The sequence below is a fragment of the Bombina bombina genome, chromosome 1, assembly GCF_027579735.1.
Source record: "Bombina bombina isolate aBomBom1 chromosome 1, aBomBom1.pri, whole genome shotgun sequence".
NCBI lineage: Eukaryota > Metazoa > Chordata > Amphibia > Anura > Bombinatoridae > Bombina > Bombina bombina.
In genome coordinates, this window is record NC_069499.1 from 1,432,521,209 (window position 1) to 1,432,546,348 (window position 25,140).

Here is a 25,140-nt window from a genome sequence, read left to right on the forward strand (position 1 = left end):
TCATATAGATAACATTGAGCTCATGCACGTGAAGTTACCCTGGAGTGAGCACTGATTGGCTAAAATGCAAGTCTGTCAAAAGAACTAAAATAAGGGGGCAGTTTGCAGAGGCATAGATACAAGATAATCACAGGGGTAAAAAGTATATTAGTATAACTGTGTTGTTGTGCAAAACTGGGGAATGGGTAATAAAAGGATTATCTTTCTTTTTAAACAACAACAATTCTGGTGTTGACTGTCCCTTTAATGTACCTCTTTCTACTGGTCTCTTGGTGTAAACTGTGCTATGTTAAAGGGATAGTAAAGTCTAAATTAAACTTGATTCTGGTAGGGCATGTCAATTTAAACAACTTTCTAATTTACTTTCATCATCAAATTTGTTTGTTCTCTTGTTTTTCTTAGTTGAAAGCTCAACCTATGTAGGCTCATATGCTAATTTCTAAGCCCTTGAAGCTCGCCTCTCATCTGAATGCATTTGACAGTTTTTCACAGCTAGAGGGTGCTAGTTCGTGTGTTTCATATAGATAACACTGTGCTCATGCACGTGAAGTTATTTAAAGGGACAGTCAAGTCCAAAAAATACCTTCATGATTTAAATAGGGCAAGCAATTTTAAACAACTTTCCAATTTACTTTTATCACCAATTTTGCTTTGTTCTAATGATCTTCTTAGTTGAAAGCTAAATCTAGAAGGTTCATGTGCTAATTTCTTAGACCTTGAAAGCCGCCTCTAATCTAAATGCATTTTGACAGTTTTTCACCACTAGAGGGTGCTAGTACATGTGTTTCATATAGATAACATTGAGTTCATGCACATGAATTTACCGAGGAGTGAGCACTGATTGGCTAAAATGCAAGTCTGTCAAAAGAACTGAAATAAGGGGGCAGTCTGCAGAGGCTTAGATACAAGGTAATTACAGAGGTAAAAAGTGTATTATTAAAACTGGGTTGGTTATGCAAAACTGGGGAATTGGTAATTAAGGGATTATCGATCTTTTAAAACAACAACAATTCTGGTGTTGACTGTCCCTTTAAGTCAGCACTATTTGCCTAAAATGCAAGTCTGTCAAAAGATCTGAGATAAGGAGGCAGTCAGCAGAAGCTTAGATACAAGGTAATTAAAGAGGTAAAGTATATTTCTATAACAGTGTTGGTTATGCAAAACTGGGGAATGGTAAATAAAGGGATTATCTATATTTTTAAATAATAACATTTTTGGTGTTTACTATCCCTTTAAACAAGCAACCTGTAGAGGGGGCTTTAGAGTGCAGTATCCCCTAAACCTACTTCAGTATGTAATTATGGAAAGTACATGTGATAATACGCAAACTAGAATGAAAAAAAATTATTGTATGCTCTATCAGATAGATTACGAGTTTTGAGCGCTATAGGGAAATTAACGATTGCCCCAAAAGCAGCGGTATTTCACCTCCCTATAACGCTGCTATTACAGGTTTTGAAAAACAGCTGCGATCGCGGAAACAAAAGCTCCGTAACGCAGCCCCATTGATGTCTATGGGGAAAGAAAAAGTTATGTTTAAACCTAACACCCTAACATAAAAACCACGTCTAAACACCCCTAATCTGCCGCCCCCGACATCGCCACAACCTACATAATGTTATTAACGCCTAATCTGCTGTCCCTAATAACGCCGCCACCTAAATACACTTATTAATCCCTAATCTGCCGCACTTAACATCGCCACCACCTACATTACAGTTATTAACCCCTAATCTGCTGCCCCTAACATCGCCGCCACGTAAATACACTTATTAACCCCTAATGTGCTGCACTCAATTGGCTGATTGGAATAGCCAATAGAATGCGAGCTCAATCCTATTGGCTGATTGGATCAGCCAATAGGATGAAAGCTCAATCCTATTGGCTGATTGCAACAGCCAATAGGATTTTTTCACCTTTAATTGCTATTGGCTGCTAGAATTCTATTAGCCAATCGGAATGTAAGGGACGCCATCTTGGATGACGTCACTTAAAGGGAAACTTCATTCTACAGCGGCGATCGGAAGAAGAGGATGCTCCGCGCCTGATGTCTTGAAGATGGACCTGCTCCACACCGGATGGATGAAGATAGAAGATGCTGTCTGGATGAAGACTTCTGCCTGCTTGGATGAAGACTTCTGCCGGCTTCGATGAGGACTTCTGCCCGCTTGGATGAAGACTTCTGCCGCCTGGATGAGGATCAATGTCCGGTCTTCGAAAACTGTAAATGGATCGTCGGGGGTTAGTGTTAGGTTTTTTAAGGATTTATTGGGTGGGTTTTATTTTTAAAGTAGGGTTTGGGTACCGTAAAAGAGCTAAAATAGAATTTATTTGGGGGGTTGGTTGTGTGGGTGGTGGGTTTTACTGATGAGGGGTTGTTGGTATTTTTTTTTACAGGTAAAAGAGTTGATTTATTTGGGGCAATGCAGTGTAAGGCAGGTTAGGTTTTATTTTACAGGTAACTTTGTATTTATTTTTACTAGGTAGTTAGTAAATAGTTAATAACTATTTACTAACTAGTCTACCTAGTTAAAATAAATAAAAACTTAACTGTGAAATAAAAATAAAACCTAAGCTAGCTACAATTAACTATTAGTTATACTGTAGCTATCTTAGGTTTTATTTTACAGGTAAGTATGTATTTAGTTTTAAATAGGTTATTTAGGTAATAATTGTAAGTTTTATTTAGATTTTATTTATTTATTTTAATTATATTTAAGTTAGGGGGTGTTAGGGTTAGGGTTACGTTAGGGTTAGGGTCAGACTTAGGCTTAGGGTTACGTTAGGGTTAGGTTTAGGGGTTAATATATTTATGTAGTGATGCGGGAGGGCGGCGGTTTAGGGGTTAATTGGTTTATTATAGCAGCGGTGTGGACGGACGGCAGATTAGGGGTTTATAATATTTAAATTGTGTTTGCGATGCGGAGGGCGGCGGTTTAGGGGTTAATAGGTTTATTATAGTGGCGACAATGTCAGGGAGCGGCGGAATAGGGTTAATAGATTTTTTAAGTGCCGGCGATGTCCGGAGTGGCAGATTAGGGGTTAATTATTTTATTATAGTGTTTGAGATGCGGGAGGGCCTCGGTTTAGGGGTTAATAGGTAGTTTATGGGTGTTAGTGTACTTTATAACACTTTGGTTATGATTTTTATGCTACAGCTTTGTAACGTAAAACTCGTAACTACTGACTTTAGATGGCGGTACAGATCTTGTACCGCTCACTGTTTTGCCTCCCAGGCAAACTTGTAATACCGGCGCTATGGAAGTCCTATTGAAAAAGGACTTTTTAAAAAGTGCGGTACTGACGTTGCGTGACGGCCAAAAAGGTGTGCGGTACACCTATACCTACAAGACTTGTAATAGCGGCGTTAGGGAAAAAGCAGCGTTATGAAGCATAACGATGCTTTTTCACTCATAACGCCAAACTCGTAATCTAGCTGTAATCTGAATTATAAAAAAGTTTAATTTTGATTTCCTTGTCCCTTGAAATATTAATTAATTAGACCATCATATTGTGGTAAAGCATGCAACCCTATATAAAGAATCCCTAGTACAATAACTATCTATCTATCTATCTATCTATTTACATATACTTGTTACAGACTTGTTTCAGGCTACAACATTCTTATAAATTGTCTATTTAATATTCCTTTAAATTCTAGACACAGAAGATTACCAACCACTGTAATAATGAATTTATTCTGGACTGTACCTGCTGAAATAATTCCTTGTACAATTTCACAACTTCCTGTCTCTGGTCATTGTTTATTCCTGTTACAATGTCAATAATAGTCTGGTTACCTGGGAATTTTGAGAGAAAGGAAAGACATTTACTGAACATAGGAAGAACGGAATTACACTTGGAAATACATTTACATATATCTATGAATATTGTGTTTTTTATTTCTTTTTCCCAAGCCCACTGATGTGTTAATATTTTATTTATGCAAACAACAACATCATTTTGCCTAAATCACAAGCTTGAATATAAATAAGACACCTACAATTCTTGACATAATATTATGTAAAATTCCAGCTCTTACTTTAAATATTTGCTTTCTATTTGTCAAGGAAGAAACCTTGTATTGCTATTAATTGTATGGCCTTAATAGGAACATAGCAAAACTTTAAAACTTTTGTTCTTAAAGAGTTAACATAGCTCAGATAATCTGCAGGTTTTACTGCTAAATTTACTGTGTGCCCCCTTATTAAGCATTCACTTTAATGGATATTAAATACTAAATCAAAGATTAGCCTGAGGATAATATGAAGATCAATTTTTAATTGTATTCGCTTTTTAAATACAGAAGCTACAATATTTTTCTTTGCACAAATGTTTTGTAGATGATTCATTTATAAAGCCCATGTGGGAGTGTTGTATAGTTTTGATTATTTTTAAATAACATTGTGCTGATTTTCAGACTCCTAACCAAGCCCTAAAATTTCAGATGTACTGTATACTAATGTATATAGACTATATAGACTTCAGATTTCTTCAGTTTGTATAATGGGTCTTTTAATATACAGGGGAGGGGGGGAGGTCTGCTCTCAGACCCTTTTAGTGGGTGTCCCCTCTAACCCCATTAACAGTGCTAAATTGCGGGCTATTAAATTAAGTTTTTTATAGGTTATATGCTGGATTTTTAGATCATCATCTGTGCATATTATTCTTAGAGTAGTGTCTATTATTACATGCAATTATATGAAAATGATACTGTCCCTTTAAGACCTCCCAACTGTCCCTATTTCAGAGGGACAGTCTCTAAATCTGAGCTCTATCCTGTAAAGACAGGATGATAAGAGTACAGAGAGATAAGATTAGGAGGTCTGCTATATCTGCAGGCTCAGCTCATTTAAATAAACATGCTCTGGAAACAGTTGATGGAGGCTTTAATGATCAAAAACATCTATTTCATATAAAAAAATAAACTTAAAGAAACAATTTCTCACACACTTTATTTTCTGCTACTTCTATAACAAGTAATAGGGAAAACCTTAAAGGGACATGAAAATCAATTTTTTTCTTGCATGATTCAGATAGAGAATACAATTTTAAACAACTTTCTAATTTACTTCTATTATCTAATTTGTTTCATTCTCCTGGTATCATTTGTTGAAGGAGCAGCTATGCACTACTGGTTTGCAACTGTACACATGTGTGAGCTTATGTCAATCTGTATATATATATATATATATATATATATATATGCAGCCACCAATCAGCAGCTAGAACCTAAGTTCTTTGCTGCTCCTGAGCTTACCTAGATTAAACTTTCAGCAAAGGATAATAAGAGAAGGAAGCAAATTAAATAATATAAGTAAATTGGAAAGTTGTTTAAAATGGTATGCTCTGTCTAAATCATGCATGTCTAATTATGGCTTTACTGTCCCTTTAACCGTAAACCTGTTTTAATACAATGTCCCTTTTATTTCAGATATATTCTACAAATACACATACGTAATATATACTGTATATATATATATATATGCATTGGTGGTTCAAGTGAACAGAGGCACTCGCCGTGTATCAAAGTTGTGCTTTATTTATCTCATGTGAGTAAACGTTTTCGGGCTGTGATGCCCGTCATCAGACTCCTGAAATGACAAACAGTGCAGAGTGCACTTACCTGACAGAGGCTAAATAGCCCACGAGCTGTACTGGACGCCACCGGCCCCTCCGCTGCCGCACCGGAAACCCGGAAGTGACGCCTAGGCGTCTGACGTCATCACGTTGGTTCCAGTAGCGCCCGGACAGCTCCTCTAAGGCAGTATAAACAATTGTGAAATAAATGACAAGTATTACAATGGTGCTTATAAACCACAATACATTATTCAGATACCATGTGGTAATAGTGGCCAAATGTGTGGGGATAAGTGTATAAGTGTGTATCTTTAGTGAATCGTGTAGTAGAGAAGTACTTATTATTTAAAATAAGAGTACTATTTTATATTAAAAACAACAGACTACAGGGGGACATATTTTGGCTAGGTATATCCAATATATTCCTATTTAGCAAATATAGTTTGTATTTAGGGCTTGGAAAATATATCTGTGCATATGTTGTAACTTATATGTGGGGAACAAGGACACTTTTGCCACATAGATGGTACAATAACTAGGTTCTTCTCTTGTATCAGGATATAATAGGGATATGGGGAGATGATGTTATCTACATTAAATAGTGGAATTTAATTCCTCAAATTGATAATAGAGGCAATCAGACAAATAGGAACTGTTGGGCAATTATTATTAAAAAATTGGAATAGAGGTGGCCAAATCATAGGTAGCTACGCCAGACAAGGTGAGTGTTCAGGCCACCTGGTGTTAGAGTACCCAGTTCGAAGGTCCATTTAGCTTCGAGTTGTAACAATCTTCGCCCCCTGTCACCTCCTCTAGGGGAGGGGGGTACATGGTCAATGAGAGTGTATTTCAGGTCTTTAACAGTGTGTCCTGTCTGTGCAAAGTGACAAGCAACCGGTTGCTCCGATGTCCCCTTGTCTATGGCTATGCGTATTGATGACCTGTGATTAGCCATTCTTGTACGTAGGTCTTCCTCCATCTTCCCTACATAGAATATGCCACAGACACAATGCAGAAGATAAACTACATGTGTAGTGGTACATGTCATCCGGTGTGATAATATTTTTTCTTCTTGTAGGGGTGTGAGAAGTAGGCTCCCGTTATTAATGCACTGCAGGTAGTACACCCAAGACACCTGAAACAACCCGTTTTTTGTTTTTATGAAGCCAGGTTTTCTTTTCATAGTTATATACTGGGTCTGTGTGTACCAGGTAGTCTTTGAGAGACTTAGCCCTTTTGTAGCCTACCCTAGGTGGTGCTAGATGTCTAAAGGGAAGTGTAGTATCTGTACTCAGAATGTCCCAGTTTTTTTGTAGACTGGTCACCAAACCCCGTTTGTCCTGAGTATAGGTTGTTGTGAAGGTCATTCTTGGTTTTATCACTTCTTTTCTATCAATCCCATCTTCCAACCTAAGGTCTTGTTCAATTCTTTTGAGCTGTGTCTCTGGATATCCTCGTTGAATGAAGCGTTCTTTCATTTCCCCCAGTTGTGTATCCACATTCCTTTGCTGTGTATTGTTCCTAATGACTCTCATTAGTTGGGATTTTGGCAAGGCCTTTTTTAAGGCAGGGGTATGGTAGCTGGTATAATGCAATAAAGAATTTCTGTCCGTATCTTTTTTGTATAGCATGGACTGTAAGTGATCTTCCTCTTTGTATAGATGTAGATCCAAAAAAATCTATTGCTGTGGTACTATGATTCATTTTGAACTTGATGTATGTGGATATTTGGTTGAGTTGATTAAACCATGTAAGTAGCTCTTCTTCTGTTCCATGCCACATTAGCGAAGATTGTTACAACTCGAAGCTAAATGGACCTTCGAACTGGGTACTCTAACACCAGGTGGCCTGAACACTCACCTTGACTGGCGTAGCTACCTATGATTTGGCCACCTCTATTCCAATTTTTTAATAATAATTGGCCAACAGTTCCTATTTGTCTGATTGCCTCTATTATCAATTTGAGGAATTAAATTCCACTATTTAATGTAGATAACATCATCTCCCCATATCCCTATTATATCCTGATACTAGAGGAGAACCTAGTTATTGTACCATCTATGTGGCAAAAGTGTCCTTGTTCCCCACATATAAGTTACAACATATGCACAGATATATTTTCCAAGCCTTAAATATAAACTATATTGGCTAAATAGGAATATATTGGATATACCTAGCCAAAATATGTCCCCCTGTAGTCTGTTGTTTTTAATATAAAATAGTGCTCTTATTTTAAATAATAAGTACTTCTCTACTACACGATTCACTAAAGATACACACTTATACACTTATCCCCACACATTTGGCCACTATTACCATATGGTATCTGAATAATGTATTGTTGTTTATAAGCACCATTGTAATACTTGTCATTTATTTCACAATTGTTTATACTGCCTTACAGGAGCAGTCGGGGCGCTACTGGAACCAACGTGATGACGTCAGACGCCTAGGCGTCACTTCCGGGTTTCCGGTGCGGCAGCGGAGGGGCCGGTGGCGTCCAGGACAGCTCGTGGGCTATTTAGCCTCTGTCAGGTAAGTGCACTCTGCACTGTTTGTCATTTCAGGAGTCTGATGACGGGCATCACAGCCCGAAAACGTTTACTCACATGAGATAAATAAAGCACAACTTTGATACACTGCGATTGCCTCTGTTCACTTGAACCACCAATGCATGTTAATAATTTGGGAGCACCCTAACGTTGGAAATGAATAGCGAGTGCTGGTAATTTTGGATTGATATATATATATATAGTTACTCAGGGGTCAAGTCGGGTGGGAACGCATGGGAACGGAGTTCCTGCACTATTTTTGCAGGTGGAACTAAGTTCCCCCTGGACTGAGAACCGTAACACTTCAGTAAACATTGCTGCTGCTGGTGGAAGGAGCTGGAGCACAGTCTGGTTAGAGGGATAGTGAGATCCTCTAGTAATAGGCAGTAACACTTCCTACAATACACTAAATGCAAGCCTGTCAACTGTCCTGCTGTGTGATCACCTTGCACTGTGTGGAACACATGGTGCTAACATTCCGGTGTGGCTTGCTCTGGGGTTATTTAGCTCCCCTTAGCAGACATAGGACTGTTGCACCATAAGTGGGAGAGACTTGGTGATAGAGGAAGAGTCTCAGACCCAAAAGCAACCATTCAACCATTCATTGGTTTTAATATGCTTTCATTAACCAAGATGAATAGATTAGATACATATAAATACAGTGTGTGTGAGTGTGTGTATGTATGTATGTATAAAATAATAATTGTGAGGGGGTGGAAGTCTTAGGGAGTTCCCACACTTTTTTTGTAGGACTTAACCCCTGTAGTTACTGATATAAAAAAACACATAAGACAGCTTCTCTCTGTGTACTCCTTTAGACATTTATGCAGTATTTACCATATCCACCTATTGAAATTTCTTCACTTTTCTTGGAGTCCAGAAGAGAGCTTTTTCATGGCTTTTACTTCCTAGCCATCAACTCATAATCTATTTTATTAGTAAATCTTCTGATATTCTTCCTGGAAGAGACCCCAGGGCTCAATACATTTCTAATTCTCCACCAATACATCTACCACTCAGAAATATATGTTAGTTTGAGTTCCAATAACACTTCTATGCTGACGACATCTAATCTTTCTCCTTTATGTTTCTATTGCTCTATCTTACTGAAAAACTACATACATAAACATGACTGTAGCACCTTTCTAAAATGGACATTAAACAATTTGAGATTGTATTATAAAATGTTCAATATACTTCCATTGTTTATTTTGCCCCTTTTCCTGCAATCTAACTCTGAGAATATTGGGCTTTAAATTCGTCAGACTTTATATAACGGAATGGATGCTAACATGTAAAAACCTAGGTTTTTCCTTCACAAGAAAAGATTCAGTCCAGGACTGAAAAGGAGTGTACATACATAGCACTCAACAACTGAGTGTATTAGGTTCTAGATGATACTAGCACGAGTAAGAAATGGTGTGAATGTCTGGTTCAAATGGTTAAAACTTAACCTTTATTGTTTAAAATTTAAAATCAATATAACACTAACAAGACCCTAAATATTAAAAACACAGTCGCGGTGTCAGGGTTTTAGACAGAAAACACAGGTATACAGATATAGTGATGTATGTGGTACATCTCAGGAGAGCATCCTTTTGCTATAGCTATTTTAATATTTAGGGTCTTGTTAGTGTTATATTGATTTTAAATTTTAAACAATAAAGGTTAAGTTTTAACCATTTGAACCAGACATTCACACCATTTCTTACTCGTGCTAGTATCATCTAGAACCTAATACACTCAGTTGTTGAGTGCTATGTATGTACACTCCTTTTCAGTCCTGGACTGAATCTTTTCTTGCGTAGCATTTCTGTTAGTGTACAGCACCCGACCTATTCGATTTTCACGTGTATATATTTTAGCCCACGTTGTAGGCTTACTATACTTAAATGTAAAAGGGCAACAACTATAGTAGTGCCATTGTTTGTTTCTTTCTTGGTTGGCTAGGTTTTTCCTTATCTAATCTCTTCTGTTACGACAGGCAAACTTTGCAAATGATAACTGTTTGGGATATAGCAATGTTAATGGGACTGTAAACCCCGATAAATAAGATTAGTTTAACAGTCATTGTTTGCACACTTTACTTGTCCCTATTTGTCCTCAGCAGAAGAGATAAGGGAATCCTACATTTCAACATGACACATTACTTTATAGCAAGTAAAGTACTTTACATAATACAAATTTACACTTATTTCTATTTAAACAACTAATATAATTGTAAAAATCGACATATTATTGAATACTTCATTATATCTAGCATTTCTTTATTGTTTGATGTTCCTTTACTCCTACTTTTTCATATAAATGAACCAGACTATAAAAGGGATATAACTATGCTTTACATTGCAAACGTTTAGCCAAACAATAGTAGATTAGCTGTCTAGCATACACCCAGTTTAGAATACTGAAAACAAATATTTAGATAACATGAATAATTTAGCCTAGCATTATTGCTATACTGCAAGTGCTTCTAAAAAAATTGATTGCACATATAAAAGACAGACTGCTTATTTCATGCATATATAATAATACAAATACAATATATAGAAGCAATTCAGAAATCCAGCACTTCAATCCTTGATAGGGTGCATACTGCAGTAGGATTACTGCAAAAATCCTCAAAGTAATATAGAACAAAAGTAGCAGACGCACCACAAAGTCCTTATGCAGAGGTTCTCTTTATTGTCACAAACTGGGAGCCAGGAAAGCAGAACAACGTTTCGGGCTACAAACCCTTATTCATGTTCATAACTTGTACATCACACATAATCACCTTAAATACCTACAACCAGGTAAAACCACACCTTTTTAATTTAACCATTTACAAGGCAAAAAGAAGGCCTGTCATAATGACCTCTAGTGGTTTATACCTGAAAATACATGTTTTTCACCATATTTATTTAAAAACATTTCTTTTTTTTAAAAAATACAAAGTTAAAATGCATTTAACAGATGTCATAGCAAGATATTATACACAGAATTCAAAGAGCCAGAGAAACAAGGATTATCACATAACTCTTAGTATTATTACACCTCTTAAAGGAACACACTCAAATCCAATTCTCTATTCATTCCATTGGGAGCCAATGTGTTTAACTTATTAATCCAGAAAGCCTCACGTTTTTGTAACAATAATTCTCTATTACCACCACGCCTAGGGCTTTGTACAAAATCTATAATTTGAAAGCGCAGTTGTGCAATTGTGTGGTTGCAGCTCAAAAAATGATAAGCTACAGGTGCATTTAAATTATTGGTCCTTATGTTGGATTTATGCTGTATAATTCTATCTCTGACCCGCTGGGTCGTTTCACCTATATAAATTAACCCACACGGACACTTAATTAGGTATATTACAAAGTTTGCATTACAATTAAAGTAGCCCCTAATCCTGAATTTCTGACCCGTTTGGGGATGTATAAAAAGGTCACCTTTTATCATATTGTTGCAATTTGAACAATTCAGGCAAGGGAAGCAACCATTATTTTCTGATGTAATAAAACCTTGTTTAGATTTCTTATTTGACCCAACATCAGCTTTGATTAATTTATCCCTAAAACTGGGTAATCTAGTGTAGGCTGGCATAGGAGGCTGTTGGAATGCTGCAACCTCTGGATTACATTCTTTCAAAACATTCCAATGTTTACGAACAATTTTTTGTATTGCTGCACTGTTAGCACTGTATTCTGAGACAAAAACCAAACTATTAGGGTCCTTTTTCTTTTTGACATCTGTCATATTGACCCTATTCTTTGGTGTCTGTAAAACTTTTCTCAAAATTGTCTGTATCATATCATAAGCATACCCACGCTTAATAAATCTTACACCCATTTCTTCTAACCTTTGCAGGGCCAATTTTTCATCTTTAACAATACGTTTAACCCTAAGCATTTGACTATATGGTAATGACTGAATTAAAGAAGGGGCATGGGCACTAGAAAAGTGTAGAAGGCTATTCCTGTCTGTTTGTTTCCTATATAAATCTGTCTTTAGACAAGAACCATCCTTATAGACTTTAGTGTCCAAAAAATTAATTGATTCTTCACTCCAAGATAGGGTAAACTTAATACATCTAGAAGCCATATTGAGATCTGTAACAAACTGCTGAAGGGAGCCAACGTCACCCCACCAAATGCCAAATATGTCATCTATGTAGCGCCACCAGGTGGCGCCACACAGATGAAATAGATTGTTCTCATAGACAAACTTTTCCTCGAATACACTCATAAAAATGTTGGCATAGGTAGGGGCGACGTTGGACCCCATAGCAGTACCCTGCTTCTGTACAAAATAAGAATCTTCAAACAGGAAGTAATTACAGTATAACACAATCTCCATTAATTCAATAATAAACTGCTGCTGCATAACTGTAAATTTATTACTTCTAGCCATCATTAACTTAATAGAATCTAATCCACTAGTGTGGGGTATAGCAGTGTACAGACTCACAATATCAAGACTATATAGAATACATTTATCCATATTACCTGGTAAGTTCTCAATTTTAGATAGAAAATCATCTGTATCTTTGATATATGACATTGCTTGTGACACAAAAGGTCTCAAAAGCTTATCCAGGTAAATGGATATGTTTGTGCAGATAGAATCAGTGCCAGCTACAATGGGGCGTCCTGGTGGGGCCCCAAGGTTTTTATGAACCTTGGGCAGTGTGTATAATACTGGAGCAATAAACTCATTTTTAATCAGAAATTTCCTTGTTTCGCTGTCAATCAAACCATTCAAGTAAGCTCGCTCAACACATTTTTTTATATCACACTGGATCTTGGAAGAGGGATCATATGTTAAAGGCATATACACATCAGTTTTAGCCAGCTGACCTTTTATTTCATTCACATAATAATCTCTCTCCATGATCACAGTGGCTCCGCCTTTGTCGGCCTGTTTACAAATTAACCCCTTGTTATCAATCAGTGTTTTTAGAGCCACATTATCTTTTTTAGACATGTTAGGTATAAATTTTTCCTTTAGTTGTTTTTTCTTTAAAACATCTAAATCACGTTTTATTAATTTCATATATACATCAATACTCGGGTCATATGCTGTTGGAACAAAACCACTTTTATTTCTCAATCCAAGATTCTTAATAGTTAGCATGTCATCAATTCCCTTCACTTGCTTACTAAACATTTCTCTGCTATCTGTGTTGGAAAAAAAGGATTTTAGCTTTAAACTTCTGTTAAATTTGTACAGGTCCTGTTCTAATTTAAACCAGTTACATCTCTCTTGTTTACAGAAGGATAGTCCCTTTTCCAATACCTTACTTTGATCTTCAGTAAGCACAGTGTCAGAAATGTTGATAACTAAAGTCTCTTCCCCTGACGGGTCTTCCTCTGAGTGACTCGGGCTGGCTTGCTGTTTGCCGGGATTGCGGCTATGTTTCCTGCCGCCACGTCTCCTCCGGCGTCTGATTCCCCCGACGAGGACTCGGTGGTCATATCGGAGCTGTTCACCTCCTTCTGGGCTCTCCATTCCCGTCGGCGTGCGTTACCGGAAGTAGTATTCCTCATACTTCCGGTTGGGTCCCGGGTCCACCGGTAAACTGCTCCGGTCAGATAATCATGCTCGTCACGACTAAATTTGACCCTCTTTTTATTTTCAAGCTCCTTCTTCATCTCATTAATTTTTGCATTTATTTCTTTCAGAGCTTTATCGACATCCAGATCGCCTGCACTCTGTTTCAAGCTTAACTCGACTTCCTTAATCTCATCAGCCTGTGCATCTATGGCTTTCTCTAGAAACTCAACTGTAAGTACAATGATGTCTAAGGAGCATTTGTTAAGAATATGCTCAAACTTAGTACAATATTCTTTATTGTTTGCAAGTAACGTTGGTCTTGTATTCATCCTTAGCCCCCTAGGGATCCGCTTGATCCTATAGTATTCAGCTAGGGTGGATGCATGCAGTTGATATGTCATATTCCTTTTTACCAGTCTCTCATAGTTACTCATGTTAACTTCAGTCTGGGGGGTCCTAAGAAAGTCCCTTGAGCCCCTTACAAGAGTGGTAATTCTGGCTGCTTCAACATCTGTATATGCAAATACCTGAGCTCCCAGAGTATCTTGTGAGTCCTCCATTTGTTGGGATAGGTGCACGGATAAACAGCAGTAGGAAATAGGTAGAAGCAATTCAGAAATCCAGCACTTCAATCCTTGATAGGGTGCATACTGCAGTAGGATTACTGCAAAAATCCTCAAAGTAATATAGAACAAAGGTTCTCTTTATTGTCACAAACTGGGAGCCAGGAAAGCAGAACAACGTTTCGGGCTACAAACCCTTATTCATGTTCATAACTTGTACATCACACATAATCACCTTAAATACCTAAATTACCTGGTTGTAGGTATTTAAGGTGATTATGTGTGATGTACAAGTTATGAACATGAATAAGGGTTTGTAGCCCGAAACGTTGTTCTGCTTTCCTGGCTCCCAGTTTGTGACAATAAAGAGAACCTCTGCATAAGGACTTTGTGGTGCGTCTGCTACTTTTGTTCTATACAAATACAGTATATGGCAGCAGTTTTGCAGGAATGTTATCCATTTGCAAGAGAACTAGATGACAGCACTATTTCCTGCTGTATAAGATAAAACAGAATGGAGGGGCGCCTCATGTGTGGTATCATCTATTAATTAACAACGAGTCACAGAACTATTGCCAAATGGGTACTCACAAATTTGGAGAGCACACTTATGTGCTGGTAGGGGCGGGCTGCAGAATTAGAAAGGTGTGACAGCTCACCCACTTGAAGGCGCTCTTGGCGTAAGATGGTGGTGCTATAAGGGAGACAAGAAATACGGGCACCACATGTGCAGACTATTAATGGTACAACCACAACAGATTCCTTAATGTGGAGGGTACTCACATATTCCCAGAGCACACCAATGTGCTTGTAGAAGCAGGCTGCAGATTGGTAGAGGTGTGGCAGCTCACCCAAACTCTAGGTATCTTGATATTTGTATGATAATGTGTTCCCTCAGGTGCTGGGCTGGTCTCTCATAGGTGAACAATGGCAGATGGTGGGTAGAAATGAATCCACTCAAAGGATAAAAGATATATCCAAATTTATTTAAAAAAGCATAAAAGTTTAAAAACAACAGCACAATGATTGCTGATGAGAGTGGATAACAGGGTGTCCAATAATCACCCAATCATGCAACGCGTTTCACGGTTCACAGACCGTTTCATCAGGCATGCCCGCCCCTACCAGCACATAAGTGTGCTCTCCAAATTTGTGAGTACCCATTTGGCAATAGTTCTGTGACTCGTTGTTAATTAATAGATGATACCACACATGAGGCGCCCCTCCATTCTGTTTTATCTTATATAGTACCACCTGGACCATCCAGTGAGGAGGAGGCAGCCGCTACAGCAATCGTTATCCTTTGAAGAACGTATAAAGGACTGTCTAATTTTTCACAATTGCAAGTGTATTTTCACTACAGTATCTAAGAATTTACTGTTTTCTGCCTTTATTGTGTATATACTCATCTATGATAGCTTAACATTGCCCCATCATATATACTTTTGTTCTAGATTATTGATTATACTGCATCTTGAGCGCCCCCTTCAGTGATTAGGTTTTTTCAGTATAGTTATCTCTATTTCCTGCTGTGTAGTGCTCCAGATGCCTACCTAGGTATCTCTTAAATGAAGAATACCATGGGAATGAAGTCAATTTGATAATAGAAGTAAATTGGAAACTTTTTTTTAAATTATATACTCTGTCTGAATCCTAAGGACATTTTGGGGTTTCCTATCCCTGTAAGAAGATCGTTACCTAGAGTTCTGTTTCTGGTTGCTTATCTCGTGGCCTAGTATTTTAAGGCCTAGCATCCTGCTGCCTGGTTACCTGCAATCCAGTAACTTGGTGCCAAATACCCTGTTTACCAGTAACCTCTAGACAGTCTAGTGACCTGCATTGTCCATTTGCCTTACAGACAGGTGTCTTGCAACCCAGTACCTTGCTGCCCAATTCTTTGTTCTCCAGTAGGTTTCTGTAAACAGATTGGTTTAGCTAATGTCTTTCTGACCAATGTCTTGCAACTATTCAATAACTAATCTGTATAGACCATTTATTTGTAAAGTTCCTTCCTGCTTCATCTTTTTATTTGCATATCCTGCAGTTTATCAGGTCCAGGTTTGCATGTTGTTTCATACCACCTTGTTTCTAGTCACACCCACATAAGAATATGTATTGTCTTAGACCCCTTCAGTAGTATCTATATTGTACACATGTGCTCACTCTACTCCTGAGCTCCAGACCTCAGCAAACAACCTATGCAACTACCGACCAAACCAGCATTCCTATAGTTTCTGGAATAGGTTACCTAGTTGCCTAAATGAGAAACCCAAGCAGTAGATTTTGATATTGTCCTGCAATATATTACTTATACCTATTTTTTTCAGTATGTATTTTTTGTAACAACTACAAAAAAATGAAGTTGAAGGATACCTATGTGTGTAATTATGTTTAATACCTTTATGTATGTATTCCTCAGGATGAGGACATACCTGTCATTAGGGAAATCTTCATATATACTGATTATGAAGAAAGTTTTGCTGAACTTGTAGTTTTAAAACATTTTTTTGTGTTAGGTTTTCTACTTGCAAAGATAAATGTCACATCTTTGCAGGTACAAATACCTTTAGAAATAATAATAATAATTTTACATAACATATAATGACACTCTACCAACTGGGAAGGCAAGAAACAGGAGATCGCCATTGTGTTAGTTATCTTAACATGATAAAGTACACCTCAAATAGACTATTTGGGCCTAAGATTGCCTTCTATTGACATTGAGATTCCAACTTATTTTGTATGTAGTAAGCCAATCTCTTTCTAAGTATAGAATTCAAACCAAAGAGACCAATACATCAGACTTCAACACATATTTTCCATCTTGCAACTATATGACAAACATACAAAATATATAAGACATTAGTTAGTGGGTGCAAGAAACAAGCTTAACAAATTAAAACAAAACAAAAAGAAATAGCAAAATTAGATAGAACTTTGCTTTTTTTGTGATTAATTTATTGTACAAAATTGAAATATCATGCACCATAATGTAGTGTAATATAATCCTGGTTTCAAACAAAACAAAGCATAAAATGTGTATAAAACAAATAAGAATATAGACCAAGAGGTAGGATCTGCAATCCAAATAAAATGTTTATTAAAAAAGCTGATGTATTCCGGTGAAACGTACATCTGATGTAATTAGAGGACTTTCATTTCACTTAAGAACTAGACTTCTAAGCTTAAACACCCCTGCTTCTTAATGGTTATCTGCACCGTATATGTTACAAAGGTGTGTGAACTGTGAGCTAGATGGTTTTTTTTCATGCTTAGGATCTATGTCCCTGTGATTGCTGGTCTGTTTTTTGCTTAGGATTTTTGTCCCTGTGATTGTTGGTCTGTTTTTATGTCTTTGTTTTAATACATATATATTTCAAAATAGCTCTGGTGTTCCTGTATATGTACATATGCTCAGCTACAGCAATGCACTACAGGGAACTGTTGATTGGCAACTACACACATTAGTCTTTTGTCATTGGCTCACCAGATGTGTTTAGTTTGCTCCCAAAAGTGTATTGCTGCTCTGAAACTGACTTTAATTATGTTTCATCCCTTTGCAGGGGTTAAACCCAGGATTATATGGAAGCAATAGAGCAATAATAAAATAGAGCTAACATAAAGCATTTTTTTTTGTGCTCTTATACGGCTAGATTTAGAGTTTTGTCGGTAAAGACCCGCGTAGCTAACGCTGCTTTTTTTCCCAGCACACCCTTAAGACAACGCTGGTATTTAGAGTTGTCTGAAGGGCTGCGTTAGGCTCCAAAAAGGGTGCGTTGAGCCTAATGTACTGCCACTTCAACCCTCAATACCAGGGTTGCTTACGGTAGCGGTAAGCAACTAAAACGTGCTCGTGCACGATTCCCCCATAGGAAACAATGGGGCAGTTTGGGATGAAAAAAAACCTAACACCTGAAAAAAAGCAGCGTTCAGCTCCCAACGCAGCCCCATTGTTTCCTATGGGGAAACACTTTCTAAGTCTGCACCTAACACCCTAACATGAACCCTGAGTCTAAACACCCCTAACCTTACACTTATTAACCCCTAATCTGCTGCCCCCGACATCGCTGACACCTGCATTACACAATTAACCCCTAATCTGCCGCTCTGGACCCCGCCGCAACCTACATTATCCCTATGTACCCCTAATCTGCTGCCCCCAACATCGCCGACCCCTATATTATATTTATTAACCCCTAATCTGCCCCCCCCAACGTCGCCGCTACCTTACCTACACTTATTAAGCCCTAATCTGCTGACCGGACCTCGCCGCCACTATAATAAATGCCCTAAACCGCCGCACTCCTGCCTCGCAAACCTTAGAATAAATAGTATTAACCCCTAATCTGCCCTCCCTAACATCGCCGCCACCTAATTTCAAGTATTAACCCCTAATCTACCGACCGGACCTCGCCGCTACTATAATAAATGTATTAACCCCTAAAGCTAAGTCTAACCCTAACACCCCCCTAAATTAAATATAATTTTAATCTAACGAAATAAATTAAAGATTATTAACTAAAGTCTTCCTATTTAAAGCTAAATACTTACCTGTAAAATAAACCCTAAACTATCTACAATATAACAAATAATTATATTGTAGCTATTTTAGGGTTTATTTTTATTTTAACTACCTAGTTAAAATAATTACTAAATTACCCGTAAAATAAATCCTAACTGAAGTTACAATTAAACTACACTATAATTAAATAAATTAAATAAATTACCTACAATTACCTACAATTAAATAAACTAAACTAAATTACAAAAAAACAAACAAAAAATAAAAAAAGATCACAAGAATTTTAAGCTAATTACACCTACTCTAAGCCCCCTAATAAAATAACAAAGCCCCCCAAAATAAAAAAATTACTCTACCCTAATCTAAATTACAAAAGTTAACAGCTCTATTACCAGCCCTTAAAAGGGCTTTTTGCGGGGCATGCCCCAAAGTAATCAGCTCTTTTGCCTGTAAAACAAAACACAATACCACCCCCCAACATTACAACCCACCACCCACATACCCCTACTCTAACCCAAACCCCACTTAAATAAACCTAACACTACCCCCCTGAAGATCTCCCTACTTTGAGTCGTGTTCACCCAGCCGGGCACCGAGGCACCAAAAGAGGACATCCGGAGCGGCAGAAGTCTTCATCCTATCCGGGCAGAAGAGGACATGCAAACCGGCAGACATCTTCATCCAAGTGGCATCTTCTATCTTCATCCATCCGACGAGGAGCGGCTCCATCTTCAAGATGCGCAGAACATCCTCTTCCTTCCGACGACTACCGATGAATGAAGGTTCCTTTAAGTGACGTCATCCAAGATGGCGTCCCTCGAATTCCGATTGGCTGATAGGATTCTATCAGCCAATCGGAATTAAGGTAAGAAAATCTGATTGGCTGATTGAATCAGCCAATCAGATTCAAGTTCAATCGGATTAGCTGATCCAATCAGCCAATCTGATTGAGCTCGCATTCTATTGGCTGTTCCGATCAGCCAATAGAATGCAAGCTCAATCTGATTGGCTGAATGAAGATGTCTGCCGGTCCGGATGTCCTCTTCTGCCCGGATAGGATGAAGACTTCTGCTGCTCCGGATGTCCTCTTTTGGTCCATCGGTGCCCGGCTGGGTGAACACGACTCAAGGTAGGGAGATCTTCAGGGGGGTAGTGTTAGGTTTATTTAAGGGGGGTTTGGGTTAGAGTAGGGGTATGTGGGTGGTGGGTTGTAATGTTGGGGGGTGGTATTGTGTTTTTTTTTACAGGCAAAAGAGCTGATTACTTTGGGGCATGCCCCGCAAAAAGCCCTTTTAAGGGCTGGTAATACAGCTGTTAACTTTTGTAATTTAGATTAGGGTAGGGTAATTTTTTTATTTTGGGGGGCTTTGTTAGGTAGGTGTAATTAGCTTAAAATTCTTGTAATCTTTTTTTATTTTTTGTAATTTAGTGGGGTTTTTTTGTAATTTAGTTTAGTTTATTTAATTGTAGGTAATTGTAGGTAATTTATTTAATTATAGTGTAGTGTTAGGTTTAATTGTAACTTAGGTTAGGATTTATTTTACAGGTAATTTAGTAATTATTATTTTTTTTTTTTTTTTAATATTTTTATTGAGGCTGAAAAATAGATGCAGTACAAAGTTGTTACAGATACAGCTAGTGCAAAACAGATGGTAATAATCAACAAAGTCCTTGTAATACATAACATTGCAAGATGCTCATACTGTAGTACTACACATATAGCAAAATAAAATTAACTCAACCTCAGATTTTCTTAACATTAACAAGTGAATATCACCTATACCCAACATTTGAGTTTGAAAGTATAAATTGAACTAATGGATGGTGTTGGTCAGGCATGCTAAGCTAGATAGGATGGGTATAGGTAGCAACATAAGGTTATATGAAAATATATAAATACTAGACAATCTTGCAAAGCATATAGGAGAAACTAAGTTAAATAAAATGGTAAACTGCAAGATTTGCTAATGAAAAAGGTAGATAGAATGCGGTATAAACAAGAAAAACCGCGCATTTAACCCTCCTTGTAGAGGAGGTTTATTAGGTAAGGTGGGGGGGGGGTAGGAGGTGGTGAGTTGAATATGGTAGGCAGATAAAGTCCTTGGTCATCTTCCAAAAATGTCAAATATTTGTACATGCGAGGGAGGGTTTACAGATGGTATAATTACTGGAGTATGAGCGCTCTCCTGCACCCTTTTAACATGTCGGCCTAGGTTCAGCTTGCAAAGTAGATTAAACTAAGTAAGGCATTGCAAAAAGCCAACCATACATACTCCAACCTTGAGAAGTGAGGTGTAGATAATGTAATGTTCTAAGCTCTAAACCTGGGTATATGATAGTCGTAGTACTGTCTAGTAAATGAGGGGGGTGAGCAGAATACATGTAACAGCCCTTAGCATAACTGGTCTTCAATCGGTACTAAATGATAGGGTAATTAGTAGGTTATGTAGGTTTAAAGCGAAATAGTGTTAAGCAGATGTGAAAATAATTAGTTAAACCATTGAATGTCTCCTCCTTAAGAACAGAGATGCTCCATCTCCCGAATGTGGGCCCACCATCCAGGAGCAGAAAGTTCATAAATGTTTAGTATCAAGGGGGAGAAAATTATGACAACCTAGATTTTGATATAGCTTGGGTTTAATATGTGCATATGACGCCCTAACTTAAATGCCTAAGATTGTAAGGTGGGGACATCTCCAGACCAAATACCAACCCTCAGTACTGTGTGTTGAAACTAACAATGCACTGTAAAGTTAAACTCCAGTTATCTAACCCAGGAACTTATGGCTATAATAGGTAAACACAACGTTAGGTTTAAATATAACAGAATATGCCAAAAAGCTGACTAAGCGAGATATGAATATGACTAATTAAACAACCATATTGAGAGCCACAGTGAGAGCTAAACCTATATATTAGCACCTGAGGTGTATATTTCTAAAAGAAAAAAAAACAAAAAAAAAACATATAGTTACAAACAAGGTAAATTGTAAGAAGCATAACTATCATACATCAATAAAACCTCTAGGCACCCTATAATATAAGACTCAAGTTAACATGTATAAAGCAACCAATGACAGTAAATAAACTTGCATATAAGAAACATGGAGATGAGATACCTGTCTATATCTAGTACGTTATCCAGTATCTCAAATATTAGTTTAGTTAGCCCACTGTATGGTAAAATGAAAGACAATTGTCAGTAGAAAATAAGACCTCCAGCATAGGCTCAATTAGCTATCTGAGTAGGAACTGAGGTAAAGCTTAGCAGATAGGATTAAATAAAGCTTTGTTTGCCATCTGTGGGGCGCTTATATTGGAGGGGTTAATCATTCAGATGGACTTTTTGGATATCTACTTTGTGAAACATGGAGATGAGATACCTGTCTATATCTAGTACGTTATCCAGTATCTCAGAAAGCAAAATTTGCTGTTAGTTTAGTTAGCCCACTACATGGTAAAATAAAAGACAGTTGTCATTAGAAAATAAACTCTACAGCATAGGCTAAATTAGTTACCTAGGTAATAAATGAGGTAAAGCTTAGCAGGTAGGATTAAATAAAGCTTTGTCTGTTAGCTGTGGAAGGGTTAACCATTCAGATGGACTTTTTGGGAGTCTACTTTGTGAAATTACACGTGGTTAGACAATTGTCCATGTTCAGAGTCTTTGGGTGAATAACTCTATAGTGCCAGATATCGCAGAACAGCTCCAGAGTCTGTGTCCACGAGTCTCGGAGTCAATCTTCGTCATATGAAGACACAGATAAGAAGGGTTCAATACATTATATAATATGTGCACAATACTTAGGATAACAAAGGCAAGACAAACTATGTCCTATATGTGAGGCAGATCATAAACAGCTAAGGGGAGTTTATTATCCAATACCCCGTCTACGTTCTGCTTAAATCTAACCTATGCCAGCTTTAGGTAGCTGGAAGCTGCAGAGATCAGGGACCACAATGCAAATGGTGGCGTCTTTCATAAGCGGAATCCATGGTGGCAAAAAGAGATAAGGCATCGGCAGGGATACTGGTAACGGCTGCAATGCGTCCCATATTTTTACTTTCATGTCATGTAGTTCGCTAGCTGTAGTTGGTTGTGCGGCCAAACTGCGGGGCATCTCGTTGTTTCTGTAGCTCTTGGATTCCTTCAGAGCCCCCTTCGGGGTGTATGGGTAAGATAGTCTTGTATCGTTCCATTGGCTGAGTGCGAGTGCCACTGGAGGATCACAATTGCCGTCAGGTAAGCCGAGGTTCCTAATTCCAGAAGGGAAGCAGGGTCTCCGCTTATTTAGTAGCTTCCATTTCTGAGTCTGATTTAGTCGAATCACCTGCGTAGTGCAAGATATTGCATCGGCTCCAGCCCTGCGCATGGTATCGGCTGTGTCTTGTATGCTTTTGTCAATTTTGTATGTACCGCTGACCAGGTTAAGCTGAGAGGCGGGTATGTGGCTTTGAATAGGCTGAACAACTGTGTGCCTCAGGCACGTTTTGATTAGCTGAAAGGAAGCCTCAATACAGTCCCATGCAATTGATTCCCAGTCTTCCGCCACCGCCGCCATTTTCATAGAAAGCAATACCCCAGCTGAGACAACTTCTAGGGCTACCGCAGTAGGTTAATTCAATGAGCTGGATATTATTATTAGTTCACCATATGAGTATTATGAACTGGAGATCTCACAGTGGCCGTCATCCATCTGCTATCAGTTTTTCTTGCAGACTGTATGTCCGTGATAGCGTCACAAGCTAAAATTAGGAGATAATACTTAGTATGGATGCCCGGACTTGGTTAGCAGGATGCATTATGAAGGTATCTTATAAGGATCCTTAGTAGATTGATGGTGTTTCAGGATGTACCAGATTTATACCTCTAATGCCGGACTCGAGAACCGGAGCTCTTGTAACAAGCGTCCGACATCTTAGGCAGTTGGCTCCGCCCCCCATTTAGTAATTATTTTAACTAGGTAGTTATTAAATAGTTAATAACTATTTAATAGCTATTTTACCTAGTTAAAATAAATAAAAAGTTGCCTGTAAAATAAAAATAAACCCTAAAATAGCTACAATATAATTATTCGTTATATTGTAGCTAGATTAGGGTTTATTTTACAGGTAAGTATTTAGCTTTAAATAGGAAGACATTAGTTAATAATATTTAATTTATTTCGTTAGATTAAAATTATATTTAACTTAGGGGGGTGTTAGGGTTAGGGTCAGACTTAGCTTTAGGGGTTAATACATTTATTATAGTAGCGGCGAGGTCCGGTCGGTAGATTAGGGGTTAATACTTGAAGTTAGGTGGCGGCGATGTTAGGGAGGGCAGATTAGGGGTTAATACTATTTATTCTAGGGGTTGTGAGGCGGGAGTGCGGCGGTTTAGGGGTTAATACATTTATTAGAGTAGCGGCGAGATCTGGTCGGCAGATTAGGGGTTAATAAGTGTAGGTAGGTAGCGGCGACGTTGGGGGGGCAGATTAGGGGTTAATAAATATTATGTAGGTGTCAGCGATGTTAGGGGCAGCAGATTAGGGGTTCATAGGGATAATGTAGGTGGCGGCGGTGTGCGGTCGGCAGATTAGGGGTAACATTTTTTTATTATAGTGGCGGTGATGTGGGGGGACCTCGGTTTAGGGGTACATAGGTAGTTTATGGGTGTTAGTGTACTTTAGAGCACAGTAGTTAAGAGCTTTATAAACTGGCATTAGCCCAGAAAGCTCTTAACTACTGACTTTTTTTTGCGGCTGGAGTCTTGTCGGTAGAGGGTCTACCGCTCCCTTCAGCCAAGACTTTAAATACCGGCGTTAGGAAGATCCCATTGAAAAGATAGGATACGCAATTGGTGTAAGGGGATCTGCGGTATGGAAAAATCGAGGCTTGAAATTGAGCGTTATACCCTTTCATGCCTGACTCTAAATACCAGCGGCCAGCCAAAAGCAGCGTTAGGACCCCTTAACGCTGCTTTTGACGGCTAACGCAGAACTCTAAATCTAGCCTATAGACTTTAATGAAGGTTAAAGCATCAAGCTCCTCATCACCTCCCTTACTCTCAAGCACATATTTGACGTAAGAAGAATAACTTTAGAACAAGAACCAAAATAAGCAATCAAGGCTTAAATTAGTAAATTAAAGAGGCTGCTCCTAGGGGTAACTCCTCATAGAACAAGCCACTGATTTGTTCTTCGTTCCTGGTCGAGCACTTCTCTCTTTGTATGCAAATCTTTTTGACCCTGGGGATGGGGGAAACCAGACGTGGACTCCTTGCCCAGTGTGCTTAGAAGAATATGGCTGCACCTCACTGACGAGGCCCATAGGAGGCCAAAACGATTGTCTGGGGTTGTCATCTTCCTTGTTCAGAGGAGAATTACCTGGTATTTCGGGGCTGGACTGA

General features: G+C 38.2%; 1 protein-coding gene across 2 annotated transcripts in view; it reads right to left on the bottom strand.

The window, feature by feature from the left end:
* The window catches only part of ANXA9 (annexin A9), a 96,596-nt gene that overhangs the window by 20,566 nt on the left and 50,890 nt on the right, over nt 1-25,140 (bottom strand). For both annotated transcript variants that reach the window (XM_053705487.1, XM_053705488.1), the window contains exon 4: nt 3,712-3,800. In XM_053705487.1, coding sequence (XP_053561462.1) covers nt 3,712-3,800 — 89 coding nt within the window. The remainder of the gene's footprint in view (nt 1-3,711; nt 3,801-25,140) is intronic.